At 51.0% G+C, this 26,661-nt stretch overlaps 1 protein-coding gene and 1 long non-coding RNA gene across 3 annotated transcripts; one reads left to right on the plus strand and one right to left on the minus strand.

The window, feature by feature from the left end:
* Window positions 1-1,608: 1,608 nt before the first annotated feature.
* On the minus strand, window positions 1,609-26,412 carry KANK2 (KN motif and ankyrin repeat domains 2). 2 transcript variants are annotated; one of them, XM_055545086.1, is made up of 12 exons: window positions 26,203-26,412; window positions 25,115-25,230; window positions 23,425-24,636; window positions 12,717-12,893; window positions 12,517-12,619; window positions 11,023-11,262; window positions 10,295-10,382; window positions 9,542-9,761; window positions 8,349-8,491; window positions 5,763-5,963; window positions 5,590-5,679; window positions 1,609-3,695 (listed from the first exon to the last, which is right to left on the minus strand). In XM_055545086.1, the coding sequence occupies exons 2-12, from the start codon at window positions 25,149-25,151 to the stop codon at window positions 3,642-3,644; spliced, it is 2,565 nt and encodes an 854-aa protein (XP_055401061.1). In that variant the 5' UTR covers window positions 25,152-25,230; window positions 26,203-26,412; the 3' UTR covers window positions 1,609-3,641. The 2 variants fall into 2 exon arrangements, with proteins under 2 accessions (XP_055401061.1, XP_055401052.1); XM_055545077.1 differs by having other exon boundaries at window positions 11,023-11,274.
* On the plus strand, window positions 14,747-15,929 carry LOC129625986 (uncharacterized). Its single transcript, XR_008701689.1, has 3 exons — window positions 14,747-14,787; window positions 14,890-15,047; window positions 15,321-15,929. It is a non-coding gene; the product is annotated as an uncharacterized LOC129625986 (long non-coding RNA).
* Window positions 26,413-26,661: the final 249 nt, after the last annotated feature.

The following is a 26,661-nucleotide window of genomic DNA, read 5'->3' on the forward strand; positions in this document are numbered from 1 at the left end:
TCCTGGGTGACTGCTTACGAGAAAGAATTTTTATTTTATTTGTTTTTTGGCCATGTCATGCAGCTCGTGAGATCTTAGTTCGCCAAGCAGGGATCGAACCTGAACCACAGCAGTGAAAGCACCAAATAGCAACCTCTGGACTGCCAGGAAGTTTCTGAAGAATATTTTTTTTCTTAGCAATTATCTTTTTTTTTAATTGGAGTATAATCACTTTCCAATGTTGTGCTGGTTTCTGCTATACAACAACGTGAGCCAGCTATGTGTATACATACATCCCCTCCCTCATCCCCACTCCTTGGGGTCATCACACTGAAGTGAGCTCCCTGTGCTGTACAGCAGCCTCCCACTATCTATCTTTTTTTTTTTTTTTTTTTAATATCCAAAAGGTCTCTTCTTGGCTCACAAACCACAGACCCTTCCGAAAACTGACAAGATCAGTGAACCCTTCCACTTAGGAATATACAACATTGCATAAAATTTCTAGGACTTCCTATAACCTCTGAAAACCACCCATTATCTCCCAGTCCAGAGGGAAAACAGAGGAAGTGAGAATCAGGAGACCAATCATCCGTTATAAGCTATCCTTGGGGAAGAGGGAGAGAGAGGTCCCAGGACTGGAGAGGGGAGGGGCTGAGGAGACTGCTCTTCCTGTCCTGGTAACCCAAGGATGTTCACTTTGTTCACTTATCAAACCGCCATGGAGCTGTACACTTTTTTTTTTTTTTGCTGCATGGAGGGTCTTAGTTCCCTAACCACGGATCAAACCCATGTCCCCTGCATTGGGAGCACGAAGTCTTAACCACTGGACTGCCAGGGAAGCCCCCAGCTTTTGTACACGACTCATACACAAAAGGTATAATGCTGCCTCAATAAAAAAATAAAACAGGAAAACAAAGTATTTTAATACTCAGCCTGTTAAGAAAATGTTTGGCAGGAGATGCTCCAAGAGTTGACAATGGTACACATTTCTACCAAATGGGACCATGGCACCCTCCCCTAGGCCAGATGTTCTCATTATTGTTTAAAGTTTGCCTTTTACAATCACTGTAAATTATTTTGTCATGAAGAAAAAAAAAATCAGGAAAATTTTTTTTCTGAGGTGCCCACAGTTGGTTTGTTTAGAACTTTCTAAACAAACTATGACTGTGTTCTGTATCTCTGCAGCCCAGTCTGGTAGCCACCAGCTCTGTGCAGCTACTGACTATGAATGCATTACAACTGATTTGCATTTAAATGGAAATTGCCACCACTGGCTACTGACTTCATTATTGGATAGTGTCGGTGTAGGGCGGAGCATAAGGGCGTTTATTTTAATAGTCTCGCCACTTTTCTGTAGTGTTGAACATTGTTCAAATAAGTCCATGTTTAAAAAGAGATCTATTTTAAAGCTTCACGAGAAATACAAGGACTTCCCTGGTGGTCCAGTGGTTAAGAATCCCCCTTCCAATGCAAGGGACATGGGTTTGATCCCTGGTTGGGGAACTAAGATCCCACAGGCAACTAAGCCTGTGTGCTTCATCGAAGACCTAGCTCAGCCAAAATTTTAAAGATTAATTGATTTAAAAATAAAAAGAGGAGTACAGTAAGACAAACACCAGACACATACACTTTGGCCTTCTCATAAGGTAGCTTTATTAAATTCCTTTACCGTCTAAAAAATGATTACAAAAAGGAATACTTCATTTAAGTGTAATACTGTCTTTATGGACGTACCATGGTCGGAAAGTGAAGTTCAAGGTCTTGAATACATGTGAGAAGAGAGCAGGGTCAGACACAGAACCCCCTGTAACCTACCACGCCAAGCCCAAGGGGTAAGGGCAGGGAGAAGGGAACACACAGGGATAAATATGGACTCACAGTGCGAAGCAGGGGGGCACGGTGGTCAATGAGCTGCTTCTAGAAGCTTAAAATAAACACAGCCACAGCTCCAGGGCCGGACACACAGACACACAACTCTCGTACCGCTTCTCAAAGCTGCCCAAAGCTGTGGCCTCCTGTCAGTGGTCATCCCCAGTCAGCTTGGGTTTCCTTTCCTTTTCCTTTACACACACACACACACACACACAAACGGGGGTGTCTCTCTCCTTTGACCATCCAAGCTCTCTTGTCTTAGGTACTATCCCTTCCATCATAATCAAAGTGAGCAGACTCCATCAGGCCAGGAAACCTACTTTTCTAGGAGAGAAGCCAGCACTTGGCTTCGGTGAATGAACGCGTGTAGTGCCGAGGGCTTGACCCGTCTTGCTGGGGTTTTAGCGCCCACCCTGGTGGCTACGCTGAGAACTGGACAAGAGAGGGCAGGAAGTCTAAAGACTAAGGGATCTTACTCCCCGGTCACAAGGCACTTTTCGAGGCTTAGAACCTGTCCCCCTCCTCCCCTCCCTGTTTCCTTTTCTCTTTCTTTTTTGGTCACAAAAGGAAGGAATGGGAAAGAAAACTATGTTGAGATTCTGAGACAAAATAGACCATGCAGGAAACTGCGTGTGTTGGGAGAGCCCCGTTTCCAGCAGGCTGTGTTCCAGGCGGCTCCGGAAAGCCTGTAGGTTGTTTAAAGAAAAAAAAAAAAGACAACCAGCTGGCCCTTGTTTGGTTTTCGGCAAAGCTCTGTCTCTTTAAGTTTGTACTGGGAGCCCTCGGGGGCAGCCAACTTTGAATCGAGCACACATGGGAATTTTGGAACGGGGCCTGTGCTTGCCAGCAGTCTCATGCCCTGTTTTCCTTCCTTAGAGGAGAGACATTCTGGAGTCTGCAGAGAAGGATGGTCTTGTCACTGGGGTTCTAAGCCTAGGGATGTAGGCACCCCTCTGGGGACCGGATTCATTTCCTACATGTCCAGGTCTAAAGGATTTTCTAGGAAAATGAATATTTGCCAGGGCCCCCCTGTGTGGAGGAGATTCTGGGGAATCGCAAGAAAGGCACAACTCGCACCCCTCGCTGCTGGCTCCCGAGCCCCACACCTGAATGGGGCAGGCGGGTGGGCCGCTCGCAGTGGGAAGAAACAGAAGGCAGAAGAACTGACTAAACCTCCCACCCCGGGTGACAAAGACAGAATCTGCTTTGTGAAGAGACCACAAGAGAATGCCACCAGGAAAGTCGTCTGGGCAGGGGGCAGTGGACAAAACTTGATTATATACCAGACAATTAAATGTAGGGGGGCTGGGTGTCAGGCCACTCTAGACAGTGCGATCCGTGCGTAACAACATTTAGGCTTAAAGTGAAAATATACGATTCCAGTGACTTTCAAATTTGGCAACAAGTAAGTAAGTGATTTTTTCCCCCTCCAACTGTGATTCAGAAATACAATATTTTTCCCTCTTACCCTCCTCCAACTGTAATTGCCAGTTGATTGTTCTCAGCGTTCCTCACAAACCCACGCCTCAGAGCCAGCCACTGGCGCCGATTTACATATGAGTTTAGCTCCAGTCTGTGCTGCGGCTGCTTTGAACCGGGGTACTGGGAAAAAACCCGCTTTCAGCTGAAGTCTCCATGCTGTTGGGGTCTCCCCCTGGGAAGCAGAGGAAAACCCCGATTGCCTTTGATACTGGGACCTTGGTGAATCGAGTAGAGGCTGGCCAGGGGGACAGTTCTTTCCGGGCTGCCTGCCTGGTCCCCAGGAGTGGCACCTTGGGCTCTTCTCACGGCTATTCCTCTGCAGAGGATGACGCAGGACTCTCATCATCTGACATCGGGGCAAACTGAAATGAGAGGCAGGATTCTTTTAGTTTGGCCTCCCCTTGGGGGTCTGAGGTGGTGACTTTGCTGGCTGGCCCTGCGCCTGTGGAGAGTGAACAACAGGCTGTGGTCCCTTGGCCTCAAGGAGGTGACATTGCTGGGGAGATAGCTTCACAGAAGCTCACAGATGAATGCAGTGGAGGGTTCTTCCTGAGTGACAAGGTGGCAGGGACAGTGGCGAGCAGGTGGTCTGGCAGGGTGACGTCTGAAGGATGTTGGGGGGGCACCCAAGGGGCAGGGTGTTCCGGGCAGGGGAAACCGCAAATGCAAAGGCCCTGAGGCAGGAGCGGCAATCAGGCCAGTGTGGCTGGAGCAGAGTGAGCAAGGAAGGGGGAGGTAAGAGTTGGGGGAGGTGGGCTTTGAGGATGACCCCACTCCAAGCGGGGTGGGAGTCACAGAGTGCTGTGAGCAGAGGAGGGCTGTACCCCAACTCAGGTGCTCACAGTGACCTCTGGCCACTTTGGGGAGGACAGTGGAGGGGGCAGTGGGGGTGCGAGCCAGAGAAGCAGTGCGGAGGTAGCTGCAGTGGTCCCAGAGGCCAGTGATGGAGCCCCTGGGAGCAGGACCACATGTCAGACAGCAGGACACCACCCAGCCTCATCACCCCCATCTCCCAGTGTGGACATGGAGGCCCAGAGCTGATCCCAAGGGGATCCCCGAGCACCTAAGACCTGAAGCAGTGATGCTGGGAAGACTTGGAGCCTCAGAAAGAACCTGTAAGCCTAGCAGGAGCCAGATGGCTTATGTCTCAGCAACCTTCTCTCTCCTGGACTACTTGGGGAAATTGCTGTGGTAAACACCTACCTCGCCACCCCGGAACCTGGCCCCAGACATGCCTCAGGGAGGCCAGGGCAAGTGGGAGATGGGGGTGAGGAGGAGCGGGCAGACAGGTTCCAGTCCGAAGTCTGGATTCACACCCTAAGGTCTCTGCCCTTTCCTGTCTGTGAGGCTTTGGACCAAGAATGGAACCTTCTAAGTCTCAGCTTCCCCACCTGAAAAATGGTCACAGTAACAGTACATTATGCAACTGAAATAGGGTTCATGTGGACGGTTCTGGAAATCCCGCTCGGGAGGCATTTGGTATACAGTCCGTTAGACTAGCAGGCACTTCCCAGGTGGCTCAGTGGTAAAGAATCCGCCTGCCAATGAAGGAGACGTGGGTTTGATCCCTGGGTTGGGAAGATGCCCTGGAGGAGGAAATGGTAACCCACTCTGGTATTCTTGCCTGGGAAATCCCACGGACAGAGGAGCCTGGTGGGCTACAGTCCATGGAGTCGCGAAGAGTCGGACACAACTGAGTGCACACACATGCCATCAGACTAGAAGGGCTTGTCTCCTCCATCAGACAGGGCACTGCTTTGGAGACCTATGAGGACTGCCCCTGCCTCCCCCATCAGACTGGCAGGGCTTTCTCCTCCTTCAAGCACTCAGGACACAGCGAACATCAATCTTATCCTCCTGTTAGGCTTCCAGAAGAGCATTTTGCTAATGGGCATGATTAAAAAAAAAAAAACAAACCCAGATTTCTAGGGTCAAATCAGAGAAATTCCCCATTAAGACACAGTTAGGCTTCTTTACAGTGAAACTTCTCAAGGCCTTGACTATAATGACACACTTTGAGTAAATGCCCCAGTCCTCCACATGGTCATGAAGAACACGATTTGGAACCAGACAGATCTGGTTTGAATCCTGTGATCACCAACCATAGCTGCACAGTCTTAGTTCTTGTATCTTGTTTCCTCACGGGGCCACCATGAGGGTTCAACAAACAGCTGCCTCTGCAGCCCTTGGCGTGGTCCCTGTTTGCCATCCCCCCTCAGAGCCCCCACCCCCTTCCCAGCTAGGGCTGAGACTCACCGAGCACTTGATGTTCATGCGGGAATACAGCATGGACGCAATTTCACTGTGTCCCGCGTCCAAGGCCACCATCAGAGCCGTGCTCCCGTCCTGCAAAGCATCGGTTGCTATGCTGATGCCCTCTGCACTGTGCTCCCACCCTCCCCGCTGGGCGCACCGGGGTGGGGACTCACACGGTCAGTGATGGAAATGTCGCAGCTGGGCACGGCCAGCAGCAGCGCAGTGATCTCCTTGTGGCCGTGCTCGCAGGCACACATGAGGGCCGTGGAGCCGTCATCATCTTGGACGTTGACGTCCGCCTCACAGGCGAGCAGGGCTTTGACCACATCCACCCGCCCGTGGCTGACCGCCAGCATCAGGGCTGTCTGCCCCGCCTGGATAGGGCAAAGGAACAGGCTTATGGATCATGCAGGCCCCAGAGGATGACACCCCTGCTCTAGAACCTTCCATGGTTCCTGAGTACTCTGATGCTAACTGCACCTCCACTCATGGGCCTCCTTCTGTATTTCGAATAATCCTACCTACCACTGGGCTTTTGTACTTGCTGATCCCTTTTCTTCCCGCTGGTTCCTTCTCATCCCTCAGGTCTCAGCTTAAATGTCTCCTCCTCGGGCACATGCTCTGTGTCTCCCCATCCCTTGTTGTTGCTGGAGTTTAGTTGCTAAGTCATATCTGACTCTTTGCAACCCCATGGACTGCAGCACGCCAGGTCTCCCTGTCCTTTACTATCTCCCAGAGTTTGCCCAAGTTCATGTCCACCATATGATGCTATCCATCCATATGCCCACTTAAATCAGATTCCTAAGTCACAGGTGCAAACATAAGTAAAATGTGTTCAGCTAAGAGTTGTACGCTTTTCTGTCTACCAGTTGGTGGTAGTTTAGTGGCTAGGTCATTTCTGACTCTTGCAACCCCATGGACTGTAGTCCGCCAGGCTTCTCTGTCCATGGGATTTCCCAGGCAAGAATACTGGAGTGGGTTGCCATTTCCTTCTCCAGGGGATCCCTCCCTCAATCCCTGACCCAGGGATTGAACCCAGGTCTTCTGCATCACAGGCAGATTCTTTACCGACTGAGCTACGAGGTTAAATCTCAATAAAAACCAACGTCCAGGGACTTCCTTGGTGGGCTGGTGCCTAAGACTCCCAGCTCCCAATGCAGGGAACTGGATCCCACATGCCACAACTAAAACCAGGCAAAGCCAAAAAAAGAAAGAAATTATGCTCTGTGACAAGAGCTAGACACAAAAGGACACAATACTACATGATTCCATTTATATTGTATCCCTAACAGGCAAATCCACAGAGACAGAAAGCAGACTTGGGGGGCTAGGGGCTGGGGGAGGGAAGATGGGAGTGAAGTGACAGCTGCGGGTGCCGGGTCTCCTATTAGGGTGTAAAGGTGTTCTGGAGGCAGAGAGAGGCAGAGGTAGCACGGTACTGCAGCTATGCTAAATGCTACCGGTCACGCGAAGAGCTGACTCACTGGAAAAGACCCTGATGCTGGGAGGGACTGGGGGCAGGAGAAGGCGACGACAGAGGATGAGATGGCTGGATGCCATCACCGACTCGATGGATGTGAGTCTGAGTGAACTCCAGGAGATGGTGATGGACAGGGAGGCCTGGCGTGCTGCGATTCATGGGGTCGCAAAGAGTCGGACACGACTAAGCGACTGAACTGAACTGGTCATCTTAAAAGGGTTCATCGTATGTGCTGCTGCTGCTGCTAAGTGCATTTCACCTCAATTTTTTAAAAAGTAAACCACCTGGATATATACCCAGAAAAGATGAAAACCCTAATTCAGAAAGATACTTGTACCCCAGGGCTCATTGCAGCACTTTTACAACAGGCAAGACGTGAAAGCATCGATGGATGAAGAGACCAAGAAGATGTGGTACAATGTGGTATGATGGAATACTACTCAGCCATAAAAAACAATGAAATAATGCCATTTGCCGCAGCATGGATAGACCTAGAGATGATCACACTAAGCAAAGTAAATCAGACAAAGCCAGATATCATATGATACCATGTATGTGTGGAATCTAAAAAAATGATACAAATAAACTTATTTACAAAACAACAACAAACTCACAGACATAGTAAAAAAAAAACTTATGGTTACCAAAGGGGAAAATGTGGGGAAGGAGAGATAAATTAGAGGCTTGAGATTAACAGATACACACTGCTGTATATAAAATAAACAACATGGTCCTACTGCATAGCACAGGGAACTATATTCAACACCTTGTAATAACTTATAATGAAAAATAATCTACATATATACAACTGAATCACTTTGCTGTACACCAGAAATAACACATTATAAATCAATTATACTCCATTAAAAAAAAAAACAAAAACCTAAACCACTAATACAATTCTTTTAATTAAAAATAAATCAGTAAAAAAGCAAGCAGGGTCTGGGACTTCCTGGTCATCCAGTAGTTAAGACTCCAAGCTCCCAAAGTAGGGTGGCCCAGGTTTGATTCCTGGTCAGGGAACTAGATCCCATATGTGGCAACTAAGATCTGGCACAGCCAAATAAATAATTTTTTTTTAAAAAAGAATGGGGCTCTGGAGCTAGACCCCCAGGTTCAAGTCCCCCTCCTCTAGCTGAACCTCGAGGAAATGAATACTTCTCTCCGCCTCAGTTTCTCTGCCTGTGGAATGGGGGTTCTCGCCTTTTGGGCTCGGGGCAGGGCTAGGACGTCATAAGTGGGAAGGGCTGTCCAGGTCGCCAACGCCAAGGGCCTATACCTGGCTGGCTTTGGCATTGACGTCTCCAAGCCGGAAGAGCTGTAGGATGGTCTGGATATCATCTTGGGTCTTCAGGGTGGCCAGGGCGGTGAGCATGATGGGGCTGTAGCCGGCGCGGTTCTGCTTGTCCACCTGGCAGACACCTGCCGGCCGGGGGCCAGGAAGAGATCGGGTCTCAGACCCCCACGATGCTGGCTGGGTCTGCCTCAAGGCTGGGAGAGGGGCCCTGAGGACCAGGCCTTGTCTCTGCCATCAGACTGGAAGCCCTTTTCACTACCATAGTGAGCACTGGGCATCATGTCTCCTCCATTAGTCTAGGTGTGGATTCAGTCCTTCTTTTTCTTAGACTGACAACCCCATTCTGCCCCTGGGTCCCCATCTCTACTACAGGAGGGGCTCCTAACAGTGAAGTCTGTGACTCCTCCATCAGACTGGGCTCCCACATTTAGGGCTGAAAGCAGGATTTGTGTCTCCCTCATTAATCTGAAAGGCACCCTGGTCATCTTTCGGTCTGGCGTATGTCTCCTCCATTAGACTGTGGGCTCTGCCTCCTTCATCAGATTGACTAGTGGAGAGTTGCATCTAATTTCTTCACGTCTAATTGCAGACCACGACTTGTCTCTGAGCCCCAGATGGGAAGCCACATCCTTTCCTCAGATTAGGGTTCCAGGGGTGTCACCTTTGTCATACAGGGGTCACTGGGGTGGTGGAAGGGCCACGTGTTTTCCATAAGACCATGGCTGCCTTTTCCAGTACCCTGGGGCCACAGGTAGGGCCTCTATCCCCTCACCAGCGTGGGAGGGCAGCGTGTCCCCCGTCAGACTGGGAGGGCGGCGCCTCCCTGATCAGACTGGGAGGGCGGCGCCTCCCTGATCAGACTGGGAGGGCAGTATCTCCCTCACCAGACTGGGAGGGTGAGATCTCCCCCAGCAGACTGGGAAGGCAGTGTCTTTTCCATTAGACTATGTGGGTGGCATCTCCTCCAGCAGACTGGGAAGCAATGTCTCCTCCATCAGACTGGGAGGGTGATAGCTCTCCCATCACATCAGGAGGGTGGCATTTCCTCCATCAGGCTGTGAGGGCACCCTCCCCCATCAGACCAGGAGGGTAGCATCTCCCCCATCAGAACATCAGACCCGGGTGGCAGCCCACCTGCTCCCCCCGGGGCCCCCTGCCCCGATCCCCAGGCTCACCACTGTCCAGCAGCTGCTGCACCACAGGGAAGTTGGCGTGGGACACGGAGTAGTGCAGCGCTGTGTTGCCATTGCTGTCAGCGATGTTGACCACGTAGTCCAGCAACCGCGCCGACATGGCCCGGAAGGTGACCAGGTGGCGCCGCACGAGCTCTGGGTGGGCGTCACTGCGGCAGGCCAGGCGCAGCCACTCCTGCAGCACCGTGGTGTAGGCCACTTTCTGGACGTGGGCAGGAGAGAAGAGGGGAGTGAGGGCCACGGCAGCCCACCCTGGCCCAGATGAAGCCCACCCTGAACAAGAGGGGACATGTGGGTGCCCCACCCTAGGTGAGCTCCCCCTGGAGAAAAGTGTAGTGTCCCCTGCTCTAAAGTGAAGTGTAGACTCCATGGTCCTAGGTATGTCCCCAGAGGAAGGTGTGAGCGTCTCCACCCTGGATGGGATCTTCAAGGTCAAGTGTACACACCCATCAGAAGAAATACAGCAGCAGGAAATACTCCCCTTCCTCAAGCCCAGGAAGGAAAAGGAACCAAGGCTAGCTTTGCTGGCAGGTGACCATCCTTGGCCCTCCCTCCTCCCTGGCGCCTCTCCAAAGACCACGACTCAAGTCTTGGAGCCCCTCGCCCACCAGCTCCCAGCTAGGATCCTGGGGTACCCATGATCCAAAGCACAGAGAGACACTGTGGTCGAGGAGAAGCCAGGATGGGGGTGGAGGGGAAGGAGGCCCCCGCTTTAGGCCCAGGGCCCCACCGTACCAGCTCCCGCTCAGTGAGGGCTTTGGGGTTCTCCAGGTACTTCTCCAGGGCCAGGCAGGCTGAGATGAGGTCAGGACTCAGCTCCATCCTGCCAAGGGCAGACGAAGGGGAGTTTATCTTAGGAGCACTCGCCTTAGCTTCCTGGGTGTCCTCCACCCACCATGTCCAACTGGGGTGCTCACAGAGGGTCTCAACACTCTGCCCCGTGGCCCTCACCCAGTCCTGCCAGGGCTCCCCTGAGTGGTGGAATCTCAGACCCCCATCCTTCTCAGACACTTTTACATGGCACCCCAAGGGGCAGACATGGGGAACACAGACCCCAAGAGAAAATGGACACAGGGGTCAAACTTTATTCCAAATGGCCAGAGGCGGATGGAAATCTTTTTCTGAGGATGTATTTTTCATCAAGGGGAGAAATAGGAGACATACACAGGATGGACATGTGGGGCAAAATGTCCCAAAGAAGGTGGGTGACTTAAGAACAGACTTGGCCTGCCCCTTAAACCCTAACCCCAACAGCCCAAATTGCCCCCCTCAGGCCCTTTATCAAAGCCACCAGATCTTCAGATGCCCAGAAAGAGAAAGCGTGCGTTCATTAATTCAGACTAAGGTGTATATGACTGATGGGAGTTTCCTCTCAGAGGGCTTGAATGGTGGGATCTGAAGCAGGGGTCACCCTCTCTGCCCCCCCAGGCCCTGCCTGAAGCCCTCCCACCCAGAAAACTGACCGAATCTCATCTTTTGCACTTGATCCTGATGCCCCCTCAGCCGTGGGCGTGTGCAGAGACTCCTGGGGCAGTTGAGACTCCTCCCGGCTCATCTTGGCCTTCACCGTCTCCTTGGGCCTGAGCTGGGGGGCTTCGGCCACACTTGGAACCCTCTCCTCTGGCTCTGGGGCCTCGTTCTCTGTGCTCTCGTTGTCCGAGAAGTTCTCTGCGGTACTGGAGTCCTCCGAGGAGGACTCATACCTGGGGGAGACGCTGTAGGTGGTAGAGAGGGCACTTGACCTCTTGGGGCCTCAGTTTCCCCATCCATTAAATGGGGATGGTGGCACTATGAAGTTGACAGGGCTCCAGAGATGCAATAAGTTCTCAATAAACACTGCCTGTGATGGGGATCATGTCTGGGGGGTCTGGGAGGGGCACTGCTTTTCCCTTCTACCCTTCGGTACCTCTTACACTTTGCTCCTTATGCTAGAAAGTGTGTTAGTCACTCAGTTGTGTCTGACTCTTGCGACTCCATGGGCTGTAGCCCACCAGGCTCCTTTGTCCATGGAATTCTCCAGGCAAGAATGCTGAAGTGGGTTGCCATTCCTTTCTCCAGCAGATCCTCCTGATCCACTGATCGAACCCAGGTCTCTCACATTGCAGACAGATTCTTAACCATCTGAGCCACCAGGGAAACCCACTTTGCTCCTTACACAGGTGTTATACTGATTCAGACCCTCACCCTACTGCAAATAGGACCCTCATGCTTTTTGCTAACTCTTGACAGAGTCTAAGCTTCTGTGCCTGGCAGTCAAGGCCCCCAACTCTTTCTGCTCCCCAGGCCTCCCACTTTTTTTTCTTCTTTTTTAAGATTTTTTTTTTTTTTGGATGCAGACCATTTTTAAAGTCTTGATTGAATTTGTTACAATATTGTTTGTTTTATGTTTTGGTTTTTTGGCTGTGAGGCAAGAGGGATTTTAGATCCCCAACTGGGGTTCAAACCTGCATCCCCTGTACAGGAAGGTGAAATCTTAACCATTGGACCGCCCAGGAAGTCCTCTCCTACTTTTCATGTCATGGCTTCCTCTTGCCTCGGAGCGTTTTTCCAGGATGTGTCCTCCCCAGGAGACCTCCCACCCCCCTTGTGCCTTGCAAGGGTCTGCCTGTCCTGCAGCACACATGTTCCCCTCTGTCGGTGACTCTCCCCAGGGCCATCTCTGCCTCCGCCAGGCCCCCCTCACTGCCTGAGCATCCTCACCATTGCTCCAACCATGCTGGGTTGGGACCGCCCATCAGTGCCCCAGGTCACAGTGGACCAGGAGCTCCATGGGGCACACAGCGGAGTCCAGCGCCTCCCATGGGGCAGTGAGATGTAGTGGTTACAGCATCAGCTCAGCACTGGACTGACTGGAGTCAGCCCACCAGGCCTCCCTGTGCCTCAGTTTCCTCATCTGTCTCCTGTGCTTTGGTTGAATGAATGAATCAAAGTGAGGGGCTCAGCCCAGGATCTCTTACCTGCCGTTGACCCCCACGAACTGGAGGCTCCTCCGGTGGGCCTCTGGGTCTGTGGGCTCCTCTTTCTGCTTCATGATTGACTGCACGCCTGCCTGGGCCCCTCCTGGAGGGGCAGGGCTGGTGTCATGAGAGTGTCCCAAAGCCAGACCCCATGCCTGGGCTTCTGGCGCCTGGTCCTCCGTGCAGCCACTCCCACTTACCTGCACCCCCAGCCTCCTCAAACTCCGATTCCTGACAGGCTGCTTGCCTGATGGGCTCCTTGATGGTGGTGTCGTCATGGGCAGGCACCTGGCCTGTGTTCTTCTCTGGCTGCGCCTGGGTGGCCCCCTCAGACTCCGGGGGTGATAAGGACGATTCTGCAGGAGCCTGTGGGTGACCTGAAGAGGCAGGAGAAGAGGCGTTTACTGCCGGTAACAACAGCAAAGCAAGAACAGTAATAACAGCTGCCTCTTGTCACTTACGCTGGGCCAGGTGCTCCGAGGGCTAATTCTTGCATTACTTCATCAAAACTTCCCATGTGGAAGCTGGACTGTTACAGATGAGGAAACTGAGACCCTGAGGGTGGCCTAAGGTCACCCTGCAAAGAAGAGGCAGGATCCATTCCAGTTCTGGTTTGCCGCCTGCCTTATAGCCGGTCAGGGTCAGGGAGGATCACACGACCCCTATAATCCTGGCTTGTGACCTCTCCTCTGACATCATACTGAGTGTTGTCTGGAAACTACAGCCAAAAATAGCGGTCATGGTCAGGACTCAAATCTCCCACAAAAGAGCTGTGTGACCTCAGGCAGGTCACTAACCTCTCTGTGTCTCAGACACGACATGTCCTACATCATGATGCCATACACACTAAAGACAGTAGAGTGAGAGAGAGGGCTTAAAACAATATGCACAAGGAGAGCATGAAGAACATTTGTTAAGTCAAGAGAGCTGTCAGCTACATTTTGATAAGACTTACTATTATCACTTTATAATATTATTTCACTATTATAAATTATTTTATAATATAATATCATTTCAATATTATAAATATCTATAGCATTGTGCTTAGACAACATTTTGTATCTGGCTTTCTGCTTCTTTACTTTAAACATTAAGCAGGTTTTCCTTTTAATAATCAGTAAAAAGAAGCAATAAGGGTAGCCACAGGGGGTGGCCAGAAAAAGAAAAAAATAAGGGCTATTAGAAAGTTAAAACCCCACCCAGGCGGGTTTCACACTGGGTCAATGAAAATGTTCTCGGGGTGGATGGTGGGGACAGTTGCATAACAATGTGAAATGGACACTCAAACATGGTTAAAATGAAACCTTTTATGTTATGTGTGTGTGTGTGTTAGTGCTCAGCCGTGTCTGACTCTTTGCGACCCCGTGGATTGTAGTCCTCCAGGCAAGAATACTGGAGTGGGTAGCTATTCCCTTCTGCAGAGGATCTTCCCAACCCAGGAATCAAACTTGGGTCTCCCACATCGCAGGCAAATTATTTACTGTTGGAGCCCCCAGGGAAACCCTATATTATATCCTAATAGTTCCTAATTTTATCTTAATTAGGAAAAAAAAACGCCCAAGTTGGTCTGAGAACAAAGGTGACATTGTAGGACTCAGGATCCCGAGGGTGCCCACTGCAAAAACAGGAGTGAAGTTGGCAGAGAGTTCTAGCCCCGGATCACCAGCCTGGAGCCAGGAACAAAAGTCCTGAGACCCTGAGTGGCTGCCCGGGTCTCAGAACCCACTGAGGTGCCCCCCCATCCCAGGCCACGTGTGGCTTCCATGTCCCCTTCCTGCCACTGACCATGGGGTCTGCAGTCCAATTCATTTTAATTCCCTTAAACTTTTTTTGACAAGCACAGCAACTACTCTCTCAAGTCCATGAGCAACACTCAACTTGAGCTAGGAACAGGGAGTAAACACTCGACACAAGCAGAGCACATCGAACGGATGAGACACTGGCCATAAAAGCTTCCGACAGCGCCCCAGCCCAGGGCGGGGTCAGGCCAGGCGGATTCCAGAGTCGGGAGCTCCAACTCCCGTGGGGAACAGAGAGCAAACGGCAGGTTTTTACGGGAATCTGATTTTTTTTTAATCTTATCAATAAATTCACATCTGACAAACAAAAGCACTATGTGGTCAAGTGGAAAGTAACAAGAAACAGTGGAAAGTATCACTGTCACCCAAAGCCAGGCTTCCTGATGGAAAACACCTGGGAGGTCTGCTGTTACTTAAATTCAGGTAAAGTAACATTATGCTCCGGGCTTCCCTGGTGGCTCAGACCGTAATGGTAAAGAATCCGCTTGCAATGCAGGAGACCTGGGTTTGATCCCTGGGTTGGGAAGATCTCCTGGAGAAGGAAATGGCAACTCATTCCAGTATTCTTGCCTAGAGAATTCCATGGACAAGAGGAGCCTGGAGGGCTACAGTCCATGAAGTTGCAAAGAGCCAGACACGACTGAGAGACTAACACTAACAACATTATGCTCAGGGAAAGAAGCCAGTCACAGAACAAATGTTGCCTGATTTACATGATCCCACTTACACGAGGTCCGTAGAAGAGTTAAATCCAGAGATAGAAAGTGGGATGGCAGGTGCCAGGGGCTGGGGGAGAAGGATGGGGAGTAAGGGTTTAAAGGGGACAGAGATTCAATTTGGGAAGATGGAAAAGTTCTGGGAGGCTTCCCTGGTGGCTCAGTGGTAAAGAATCTGCCTGTCAATGCAGGAGACGGGGGTTAGATCCCTGGTCCGGGAAGATCTCATGTGCCTCAGGGCAACTAAGCCCACGTGCTTTTGCTACTAACTACTGAGCCTTTGCTCTAGAGCCCACAGGCTGTAACTACGGAGCCCTCGTGCCACAATTACTGAAGCCCGCTCACCCCACAGCCTGTGCTCCACAAGAGAAGCCACCGCGGTGAGAAGCCCATGCGTCGCAACTAGAGAGAACCCTCGCAGCAACGAAGACTCAGAGCAGGCAAATAAATCCATAAAATAAAATAAAATAAGTTCTGGACATGGAGGGTAAGGTTGGTTGCACAGCAATGTGCTTATTGCCACTGAGAAATGGTTAAGAGAGTAAGTTTTATGTTATATGTTGTTTACCCCAAATTTTTCAAAAGTGGAAAAAAAAAAAAAGAGTGAATCAGAGCAATGCTATGGCCCCTTTAGCCCCACGGAAGAGCAGGCTCTGCCCCTCAAAAGCTGGGATGGCTCCTTCCAGTCGTGAGAAGTTCAAGGTCAGACACTGCAATACTAAAATAACAATAACAGAACTGATAATAGTTATTATTGTTATTCTACTGGGAGATGGAGCGAACTGTTACCAAAATTTATATGGAAATTTATATGGAAGAACAAAGGTCCATGGCCAGCTGGCCCCTCCCTGGCCAGCTAAAAGCGGGCAGGGATGGGGAAGTCGGCTTAGGAGAGAGTAACACGTGTTCCCAAAGCCACAATAATGAAATCAGCAGGGCAGGGTTGCAGGAAGAAATAGGCCAAAGGAGGTGAGGAAAGAGGGCTCGGCACAGACCCCAGGTGAGATAACTGGGGGTAAAACAGAAGTGCTTATGCTCAGTCACTCAGTCGTGTCCGCCTCTTGGCAACCCCATGGACTACAGCCCACCAGGCTCCTCTGTCCAGGGATTTCCTAGGCAAGAATACTTAAGTAGGTGGTCATTTCCTTCTCCAGGGGGTCTTCCCAGATCAGAGATTGAACCTGAGCCTCCTGCACTGGCTGGGGGATTCTTTTCCCACTGAGCCACCTGGGAAGCCCAATAGCAACCCTGCATGGAGCAAGCCTACGGGTACCAGTTTTCCAACAGCATTTTGTCCCTTTGTGTCTCTGTGTCACATTTTGGTAATTCTCAGAATATTCCAAGCTTTTTCATCATTATTATATTTTTTATGGTGACCTGTGATCAGTGATCTTTGATGTTACCATTGCAAAAAGATTATGACCTGCTGGAGGCTCAGCGATGGTTACCACTTTTTAGCAATAAAGTGTTTTAAAAATTAAGGTATGTACATTGTCTTTTTAGACATAATTCTATTGCACACTTAATAGGCTACACTACTGTGTAGACATAACTTTCATATGCCCTTGGAAACCAAAAAATGTGTGACTCGCTTTATTGTGGCGGTCTGGAACTGAACCCACAAATCTCTGGCATAAATTTGAAAATTGCTAAGAGATCAGGTCTTAAAAGTTCTCATCACAGAAAAAAAATTATAACTGTGATGTGATGGATGTTAAACCTACTGTGGTAATCATTTTTGCAATATATACATACATATATACATGTATATATTGTCACACACACACATATATATAGTAATCATCAATGTGTACACCCTCAACTAATATGAATAGTATTACTTATAATAATATATAATAAGTAGGAAATGGCAACCCGCTCCAGTATTCTTGCCTTGGGAGTCCCATGAACATAGGAGCCTGGTAGGCTACAGTCCATGGGATTACAGAGTCGGGCATGACTGACTGAGCGACTGAGCACAGCACAGTCAACTAATATAATTTATATGTCAATCATACCTAGATAAAGTGGAAAGAATTAAAAATCAAAAAAATAAATCTGCGATGAGTTTAACGACATCAACATTAAGAGTTAAAAAACTCTTGGTTAAAACTATTTTGTTAAAAAAAAAACACCTCTTAAATTTAATTGACAGAAGAATAAAGGCTGTGGAAAGATAGTCATAATGCCAAAAACAGGCAAAGAATTATCTTTTAGAATAGGCGTTAACACAATTTTTCTGTCCTGGGCCAGATAATAAATATTGTGGGTCATAAGGTGTGTTGCAAACAATACAAAAGCAACCCTAGACGGTACCTAAATGAACGGGCCTGGCTGTGTTCTAATAAATTTGAATTTCATATAATTGTGCTCATATCACACAATGTTACTCTTTTCACATTGTTCAACCATTCAAAAACACAGGAACCACTCTGAGCCCATGGGCTGTATGAAAACAGGCACCAGGCTTCATGTGGCCCTGCAGGCTACAGTTCACCAACCCCTATTCTGGAAAACGCCAGAAACATCTCAAAATTGCCCCAGAGGAAAAAAATAGAGGCTTGTGAAACATATATGGTGATGCTCAACCTCACCAGCAATCAAAGGAATGCTATTTAAAACAAGGAGATACCACCTTGGACAACTGCATCAAATGAGCAAAAAATTAGAAAGATAAATAAACTACGTTACTGCGGATGTAGAGAAATGGACACTTCAGACCCAGCCATGGTTGGTGGGAGTGTGGCCAGAGAGAACTTTCCGGAGAGAATCAGACAAAATCTGGAGTGAAGTTGTGCCTTTCCTGTAACCCAGCAACCCCACAGGACAGGACATGTAAGGACGAAGCCAGTACTATTCAAAGCAGCCAGGACTTGGAAGTAACCCAGGTGTCCACAAAGAGGGGGTCATATAAGAAAGTGTAGCACATCCCTACAGCAGAAATCTATGCAGTCATTAAAAGTGACAAACCACCAGATCAGGGTGGAGAGTTCCAAAATAGAGTGTAGAGAGGAAAAAATATGAAACAGAAAGAGATATTTTTTTTTCCTAAAGCACAATACCATTTTAGGAAATTAAACATGCCTAGGGCATATTTTTCAAGAACACTCAAATATCTAAATAAGCTTCTGGAAGGTGGGTTGCAAGGAATGATATTACAATGGCGTGGGGGTGAGTGACAGCAGGGGGTGCTGAATCACGGCCTGTGGGCACGGTTTTTACATTTTTAAATGGTTGGGAAAAAACTGAAAGGAGGAGTCTCTTTGAGACACGTGAAAATTACAGGAAATTGAAATTTCAGTGTCCACCCATTAGGTTTTATTGGTATATAGCCACATTAGTTCATTGATGTATTGGCTACCCTGCTTACATGCTACAAAGGTAGAGCTAAGACATTAAACTCATCAAAATGTATACATTAAAAATGTGCAGATTATGAAAGAGACTCACAGACTTAGAGAATGAACTTACGGTTGCCAGGGAGGCAGGGGCAAGGATGAGGGAAGGGATAGTTAGGGAGTTGGTGATGGACATGTACATACTATATTTAAAATGGATAACCAACAAGGATCTTCTGTATGGCACATGGAACTCAGTGTTGCTTGGCAGCCTGCCTGGGAAGGGAGTTTGGGGGAGAATGGATACATGCATATGTATGGCTGAGTCCCTTTGCTGTCCACATGAAACTATCACAAAATTGTTAATCAGCAATATGCCAATACAAAATAAATTTTTTTTAATGTGCAGATTTTTGTGTATTAAATATACCTCAGTAAAGCTGGGGGAAAAAAGAACTGAGCAGAACTGAGTCAAGTCATTGCAACAGAGACCAGATACCCCACAAAGCTGAAAATATTTATCAATCCTCAACATTGAGGGTGGAAGACAAAGGTGAAAAAAGAATTAAAGTCAAACATGAGAGGTGCCATCCCTAGCTCAATGGGGCTGGTGAAATTCTTGGGCCATGGGCCCAAGAATTAGATTAACTCCTTAAGTCCAAAAGAAATTTTTAAAAAATTTAAATCACTTGGCCAACTAGTGCAGGAAGGGAGAGTCCACAGCATGGGGTTAGCAGGGTCGGGATGAATAAAGCAATTTGGTAACAGATATCATGGTCCTTAAAAATGCTCTTCCAGGAACTTCCCTGGAGGCCCAGTGGTTAGGACTTAGTGTTTTCACTGAAAGGGCCCAAATTCAATCTCTTGTCCAGGAATTAAGATCCTGGGAAGCCGCATGAGGCAGCCAAAAAGAAAAAAAGCAGGAGATGAAAGGTTCCCACAGAAGGAAATTTGCATGGCACCTTTGGTGGCTCAGACAGTAAAGAATCTGCCTGCAATGCTGGAGACCTGCAATCGATCCCTGGGTTGGGAAGATCCCCTGGAGAAGGGAATGGCAACCCACTCCAGTATTCTTGCCTAGATAATTCCATGGATAGAGGAGCCTGGTGGGCTATAGTCCATGGGGTTGCAAAGAGTCGGACGAAGCTAACACTTTCTTCTTTCTTTTTGACAGTAAACAGTCACCCAGCTGTTAAAAGATAAATAGCATGTTCCAATAGTTTTTTTATTTTTTGGCCACACCTTGCAGCTTACAGGATCTTAGTTTTCTGACCAGGGATTGAACCCCACACCCTCGACAGTGAAAGCTTGGAGTCCTAACCACTGGACTGCCAAGGAAGTCCCCTAAATTTTTTTAATAACATGATGAAATGTCCCTGGGATAATGTTAAATCAAAGAAATCAGAGGATTTAAATCCTGGCTTTGAAAACTATGGACAAATTCCTTTACCACTCAGTGCCTCAGTTTCCACATCTGTAAAACAGATAGAAACACCACCTGCTTCCAAGCGGTACTGGGGATGTCAATGAATTAAGATACAAAAAGGACATCACATAATGCCCTGGCCCACTGTAAGGGCTGCCTAAATGCTTTCACATAGAAAATAAGGCAACACAACAAATTCCATCAGTACATGTTGCCAGACTCCAAAAATACATATTATTTTCTTCATGAGAAAAAAAAAATCGGAAGGAAATAAGTGTCCATAGCAGCTGTGTCTAGGCAGTAGTGGGTATATGGAGCTCTTATTTAGTGTTCTAGAGTCTTCTGTCTCAGTTGGTAAAGAATCCGCCTGCAATGCAGGAGACCCTGGCTCAATTCCTGGGTCGGGAAGATCCACTGGAGAAGGGATAGGCTACCCACTCCAGTATTATTGGGCTTCCGTTGTGGCTCAGCTGATAAAGAATCTGCCTGCAATGTGAGAGACCTGGGTTTGATCCCTGGTTGGGAAGATTCCCTGGAGAAGGGAAAAGCTATCCACTCCAGTATTCTGGCCTGGACAATTCCATGGACTATATAGTTCATGGGGTCGCAAAGAGTCCAACACGACCGAGCGACTTTCACTTTACAGAGTCTTCTGTACTTTCCAAACCTTCCACAAAGAATATGAATTGCATTCATAGGACTGTGTTTCAAACAATAACAGGAAATTTCAGAGCCTTGGAGAGACCCCACGGATGCACGTGCCTGACTGCCCCTTCTCCCAGGAATCTCTCTGTGGTGCCTTTGAAAGGTGAGGGGTGAATGAGAGTTTACAGTGGTCTCTGGGCCTCTGCCTGTCTCATCCACGTTTGCCAGCCTGAGGCGATGGCTGTCTCTCACCCTTCCTGCCCTTCACTGCAGCAAGCAAATTCTAGGTGGCAGAAAGGCTGGACTCCTCCCAGCCTCCTTATTGACCTATGCATGACCGACCTAAGTGGTCTAAACATTTGTCAAGGATTTCCCTGGCAGTCTAGTGGTTAAGACCCTGTGCTTCTGCTGCAGGGGGCATGAGTTCAATCCCCAGGTGGGGAACTAAGATCCTACATGCCATGCAGTGCAGCCAAAAAACAGAAAAACAAAACATTTGTCAAGAAACCACCCAGGTGCTTCTTTTCTCTCACATCTTGGCTCAAAGAGCCAACAGTTAACCCCTGAGCACCCACCAGTGCCTGATACCATCTTGAACACTCAGCACCAACTGATGTATTTCAGCTCACACTGATCTGGTGCCATTGGGCGGTCAGTACCATCGCCCTACCCCACCCCCACCCCACAAATGTGGCACAGAGAGGTTAAACAGGTTTAACAGAGGTTAAAGAGCACGGAGCTAGGGAGCAGGGAAACCAGAATTTGAACACGGGCCTCCATGCCATCCAACCACCACCCATCCCACATCCCTGTTTTATTTGCTTCAAACATGCGTTCTCTGAAGTGATTTTTCTTCACTTGTTTCTGGTGGGCTATTTGTTTATTGCAGGGGCTTTTCCATCTGTCTTGTTCACTGCTGTGTCCCCAGTGCCTATAAAAATCTAGCACATGGCAGGCACTCAGTAAATATTCCCTGGATGAGAAGGCAATGACATGAATTAGCACATGCCAGTTCCGCCTAAGTGAGGCAGAGACTGGGGCTGGCTGCAGCAAGAGGGAGTTAAGTGAGACACAAGGAAGAACTTCTGGGGGGTGACCGCTTGCCCAAGTGGGGACATGGCTAGGTCTGTGTGTCCTGCAGGCAGGAGGCCCCGTGGCTGTGCTGGGAGGCACGTCTGGAATGGAGGTTGCCTCTTAAGAGATCCGGAGGCTGGGCTGGGTGGGGCCTCTGGCTGGGGGCCAGGGTCGCAGGGCTGGGTGTTTGGGATAGACACAGAAACAGGGGTGGAGTCCAGAGCTGGCCAGGAAGAACATGGGGAGGCAAGAAAACACAGCTGGGACACCGCCCTCCAGCTCATACCCTCTGGTGCCTCTACAGGGCTCTGGCCACCTGATATTATTTGAGACTTAGACGAGGAAATGGGCTGAATCTTTGAGGCATGCTATAGCTTCACAACAGCCTAGTCTCAGATCCTGGATGTTTGACAAAGGATATGTGAAGCTTCTCCGCAAACCCCAGTTTCCCCAGTTATGACAAGAATTGACCTGAAAATCATTAGTAGGGGGGCTCCCACATGGCACAGTGGTAAAGAATCCGCCTGCCCATGCAGGAGACACAAAAAAACATGGGTTCAATCTCTGGATCAGGAAGATACCCTGGAGTAGGAAACAGCAACCTGCTCCAGTATTCTGGGCTTCCTTGGTGTCTCAGATGGTAAAGAATCTGCCTGCCATGCAGGAGACCCAGGTTGGATCCCTGGGTCAGGGAGATCCCCTGAGAAGGGAATGGCACCCCACTCCAGTACTCTTGCCTGGACAATCCCATGGACAGAGGAGCCTGGCGGGCTACAGTTCGTGGGCTGCAAAGAATTGGACACGACTTAGTGACACGACAACTAATAGTAGAAGTAGCAACACACGATGGTTAAGTGCGTGCTGTATGTGTGCACTAATCCAGAAGGATCCTAGAGGTGTGGACCGCTACAAGGCCACTTCACAGACAGGGAAGCTGAGGCCCAGAGAAGTGAAGCTGATCATTCAGGTCACACAGTAAGGAGTGGAACTTAAACCCAGTTGACCTTGCTACACAGCCCACTGTCTTAACCTCCTCGGTGGGCAAAACACTTAACAGAGCCGTCAGCACCAGACTGGTATTAGATAAAGAACAGCTGTCTGGATTATGAGTCATTCTGGCAGCGTCTCCCAGGGGCCTCAGGACGGCAGTGGTGGGGCAGCTGCTATCCTGAACATCCCACATCCCCTTTCCGAGCATGAGGACTCAGCAGTTCCTCCAGGGAGCATCCCCTTCCTCCCTCTGGACTTGGGTGGGGCTCCTCCAACCCCAGGATCTGCGCCTGGGCAGTGAGAGACTCAGTGATTAGCTCAGTGAGGAGCAAATGACCCAAGCCAACCAAGAAGGGTCACCCCTGGGATTTTTACTGGTGCTATCTGGATTGAGGGGCTCCCTTTCCCTTTATGAGCTGCCTCAACAGATGCCAGGAGTGGTATGATCACCTTTGCCTGCCTGAGAGAGCTTCCAGGATGCACAGAGGAAGAGAAAGAGAGAGGTAGAGATTCCTGAGGCTATTTGAGCACCTGGATCCAGCTATGCCTGAAGCTGTCACTAAGTTACATGAACAACACATTTCCTTTTTCATGGCCTGAGACTGGTTTTTGCCAATCAGGGAAGAATTTTTTTTGCCCAGCAACTGACAGCCTTGGGGACCTTCACCCAAATACCTCTTATTTTCTACATATTTATAACGTTCTAGACATGAGCACACACCTAATTCTTCAGACACCTAATTTCTTCACACTGTCCCTAGAGGGACTGGGTCAGCAGCACAAGTGTCCCGTTTGCACAGATGAAGAAACTGAAGTTCTGAGTGCTGGTGGAACGACAGGGCTGGGGCTGGGGCTGGAGCCCAGCATTCAGAGGAAAAGGAGGGACCCTCCACCGTCTGCCCCCACCTACTATGGCTCACCTGCTGCCCCATCACAGCTTCGCTCTGTAATACTGATCTTCTTCACCTGGTGGACGTTGCTGGTGGATGCGGTGGGCGCTGGGAACACTGTCTCCATCACCTCATGGCTGCGGAACACAGTGGGGCTCTCAGCCCCGTTGGACGTCGCCAGGGCCCGCAGCCCTGCCCCGTAGGGCTCTAGACTCTGGGCCCGCTGAGCAGGGGCCCCAGCCGCTGTGCTGGCTGCCACCTCCACCTCCCTCGGCCCCTGCACCACCCGGACGGTGTCCACACGGACTGGGCTGTCTGGCGGCGGCCAGGCCTGGGGCGGGAGGTCGGCCTGCCGGGCTTGAGCTGCCTGTAGCTCCTGGAGTGCTTTCTTGAGTTGGGTCTCCAGCACGGCCACCTTAGCGGCCAGGGCTGCCTCCCCATCGGGCACGCCCAAGTCCCGCTCCCGGACCCAGGTGCCCACGCTCCGGGTCTCGAGCGTCACTGGGTCCTCGGGGGCCTCAGGGAGGTCCAGGCAGAGCTCGCCACGGCCCCGTGCTCCTGCAGGGTGGCCCAAGAACTTTTGGCTCTTGAGCTGCACTGTGAGTTGTCGCTTCTCCTCCTGCAGCACCGACAGCTTCACCTGGAGCACGGGGATCAGTTTCACCTGCTCTTCCAGCTGCCGCAGCTTCCGCAAGGCCCCCGCCATCTGCTCCCGCACATGGGCCAGGTGCCCAGCGCTGGGCGGCACCGGCGTGGACAGTCCCGATCCCCGCGGTGTCGGGGGTGGCAGCCCCACGCCCACCAGTGAGCTCGTCGAGCCGGCCGCGCTGGGGGTCAGGGAGCCCAGACCGGCAGGGGCGGCTGCCTGGTCCTCCAGGCGGCGACGGGCGTCCAGCAGCGTGCGCTCCACCCGCGGGTTGAAGCCACCGCGTGTCTCCAGGGCTCCGTACTGCGGGTAGAAGCCACGGCCGCAGTAGGAGTAGGCCGAGTGGCGGCTGTCCCCGCTGGCATTGGAGCACAGAGACTCGGTGGATGTCCACCAGGAGCCGGGCCCGCGGGGCAGGGAGCCCAGGCGGGGCCGGCGCTGCACGGCCACCCGCCGCAGCGTGTGGCCCTTTTCGATGTCGTCCACGTACTTGAGAAAGTCCAGGTCTAGGCGGTAGCCGTAGGGCGTCTCCACCGAGTAGGGGACCTCAGGCTGTTTAGAGGGGAAGGCAGGCGGGGAGACTGGGCCGGGGGTCCCTGAGGTAGAGAGAAAAGCCAGCGCGTCTGAACACTGTGGTCCCCTCCTGGGGGCAAACTGATGCCCCTGGGTGAGTCATGGCTTATTGGCCCAAAGGATGGGACACCACTGGCTGCTCAATGCTCAGCTGTAAGTCTCAGGCCCCTCCCCACCTCCCCAGCCTAAGGCAAGGCCCTGTGTCCCCCTTGAACCCTCCCAGGGCAGGGCTGTGCTTCCAACCTCCCAAATGAGTCAGGACCCTGTCTCTCAACTCAGACCAACCTCCTTTCCTGAAAAACCCTGTCTCTTCCATTAGCCTGTCGAGGGCAGAACCGAGTTGTCCCCATTCAGGCCCTCAGGATAGAGCTGTGTCCTACCCTCAGCCCCACTCAGGTCAGGCCCCCTTCTCTCCTCCAGGCCACAAAGGACCTGGCCTGTGTCCCTCACACCCCACCTCCAACCTCAAGGCTGGGCCCTCTTCCCCACGAGACCCCTGACCTGGGAAGGGGGCTGACACGTGCAGGACCTGGGCCATCCTCTTGCCTGCAGAGCTCCTCAGGTGTCTCTGGGGGGGGCTGTGAGTCAGACCACCTGCAGCACCCGCTGAGGTTTATCTGGGAAGAGGGTGAAGAGGGTGTGATGACACCCAGAGTCAGGAGTCTGCAGGAGGAGGGGAGGTGGCCACCCCTCCCCACTGTCCCCTCCCCACCAACTTCCCTCTTTCCCTGGGTGTGGGACCCTCTCACAGGCACACACCCGTCCCGATTGTGGAAAGGGTTGGGGGGGGGCCCCCACAGCCTGGAACAAAGAAACCAAACCTCACGGTCCGCCTGCACATCTGTCTAGCCCCTGGACAGGCTCCAGCTGTTCCCACAGCCCCGCCTCCACAAGGCCCCCCACCAGGGGTGGGGGGGGGACGGGGTGCTGAAGTCCGACAGCCGCCACCCTTCCTGTGCCCCCTCCCCTCCGCCCAGGCAAGAACTGGTTACCAGGACAGATCGGGGCTTAGGTGGGCAGAGGGAGGCACTAATGGGGAGACAGCCAGCCTTCCTGCAAGGATCTGGGGAGACAGAGACACAGGGGCACAAAGAGAAACAGAGCCCAGGGTAGGAGACCCACAAACAGAGCTGGGTCAGCCTGGCAGTGGCGGGGGGCTGGTAGGGAAAGTTGGGGGGAGGCAGCAAGGAGCAAAGCCTTTCCCCTTTATGGAAACAATTTTCTCTAAAAATAAACAGTTTCGCTGCCGGGCTACACGAGAACTTCCTGCTCCCCCCCCCACCCCCCCAGGATGTGTCCGGCTCAGGGGCTCGGGGGCGCAGCAAGGATAGAAGGCGGGTGGAGGCCCCGGAAGTCATGGGGGTGGGGGGAGGAAATGAGAGGGGGTGCTGGAGGCTGGAAAGGGGAAAGACAATCAGGGCCTCTCACTAACCTGCACCCCTAGACCTGGAGGATGGCCAGGGTACTTCTGTCCCCAACTCTGACCGAGTTTGGCCAGTCCTTTCTGCTGTCTGACCTCTAACCACCCTGCTGCAGAAGTTCAGGCCCATCCCACCCTTTTCAGGCTGAGGTGCCAGGGCAGTGGGTACCTGGGAGGATGGGCCAGGTGGAGCACCTGCTGGGCATGAAGGCGGGGCCGGAGCTCCAGGGGCAGCCGAGCTTGTCTTGTCTTATGTCCTCCTTGCTTAGCCTCTTGCTTGTCTCTCTCCACGTCTCTCTCTGTCTCTCCACGTCTCTGTCTCTCTGCACTTCTCCCGCCCTGTCTCTCTACGTCTCTGTCCTCACTTCTCCTTCTTTCAGTGCCTGGAACACACAGTCATCCAATTGTAGGAAACCTGGCTTTCCACCTGCCTGAAGGGTCACCCCCTGCACAACAGGGAAGTGATGGAAAATATTTTCTGGGAACCTGAGAGAGACTAGAGGCAGGAAGCAGAAACGGTACCCCTGTGGAGACCCCTGGAGGTGAAGGGGGTGGGGTGAATAATGGTATAACTATAATTATCATCCAGGCAACTCCTTTGATCATCACAACAACCCCCAGGGGGGTA

The sequence above is a fragment of the Bubalus kerabau genome, chromosome 1 (genome assembly GCF_029407905.1).
Source record: "Bubalus kerabau isolate K-KA32 ecotype Philippines breed swamp buffalo chromosome 1, PCC_UOA_SB_1v2, whole genome shotgun sequence".
In the NCBI taxonomy this organism is placed as follows: domain Eukaryota; kingdom Metazoa; phylum Chordata; class Mammalia; order Artiodactyla; family Bovidae; genus Bubalus; species Bubalus kerabau.

What these genes read in the sequence shown, in the direction of transcription:
- KANK2 (XM_055545077.1), bottom strand. Translation starts at nt 25,151, where the DNA reads ATGGCCCAGGTCCTGCACGTGTCAGCCCCCTTCCCAG. An exon ending in AAGCTGTGATGGGGCAGCAG is followed by an intron (nt 12,894 to 23,424) that starts GTGAGCCATAGT and finishes CTGCCTCTTCAG; the next exon opens with GTCACCCACAGGCTCCTGCA. An exon ending in TCAATGCCAAAGCCAGCCAG is followed by an intron (nt 5,964 to 8,348) that starts GTATAGGCCCTT and finishes TGCCCTATCCAG; the next exon opens with GCGGGGCAGACAGCCCTGAT.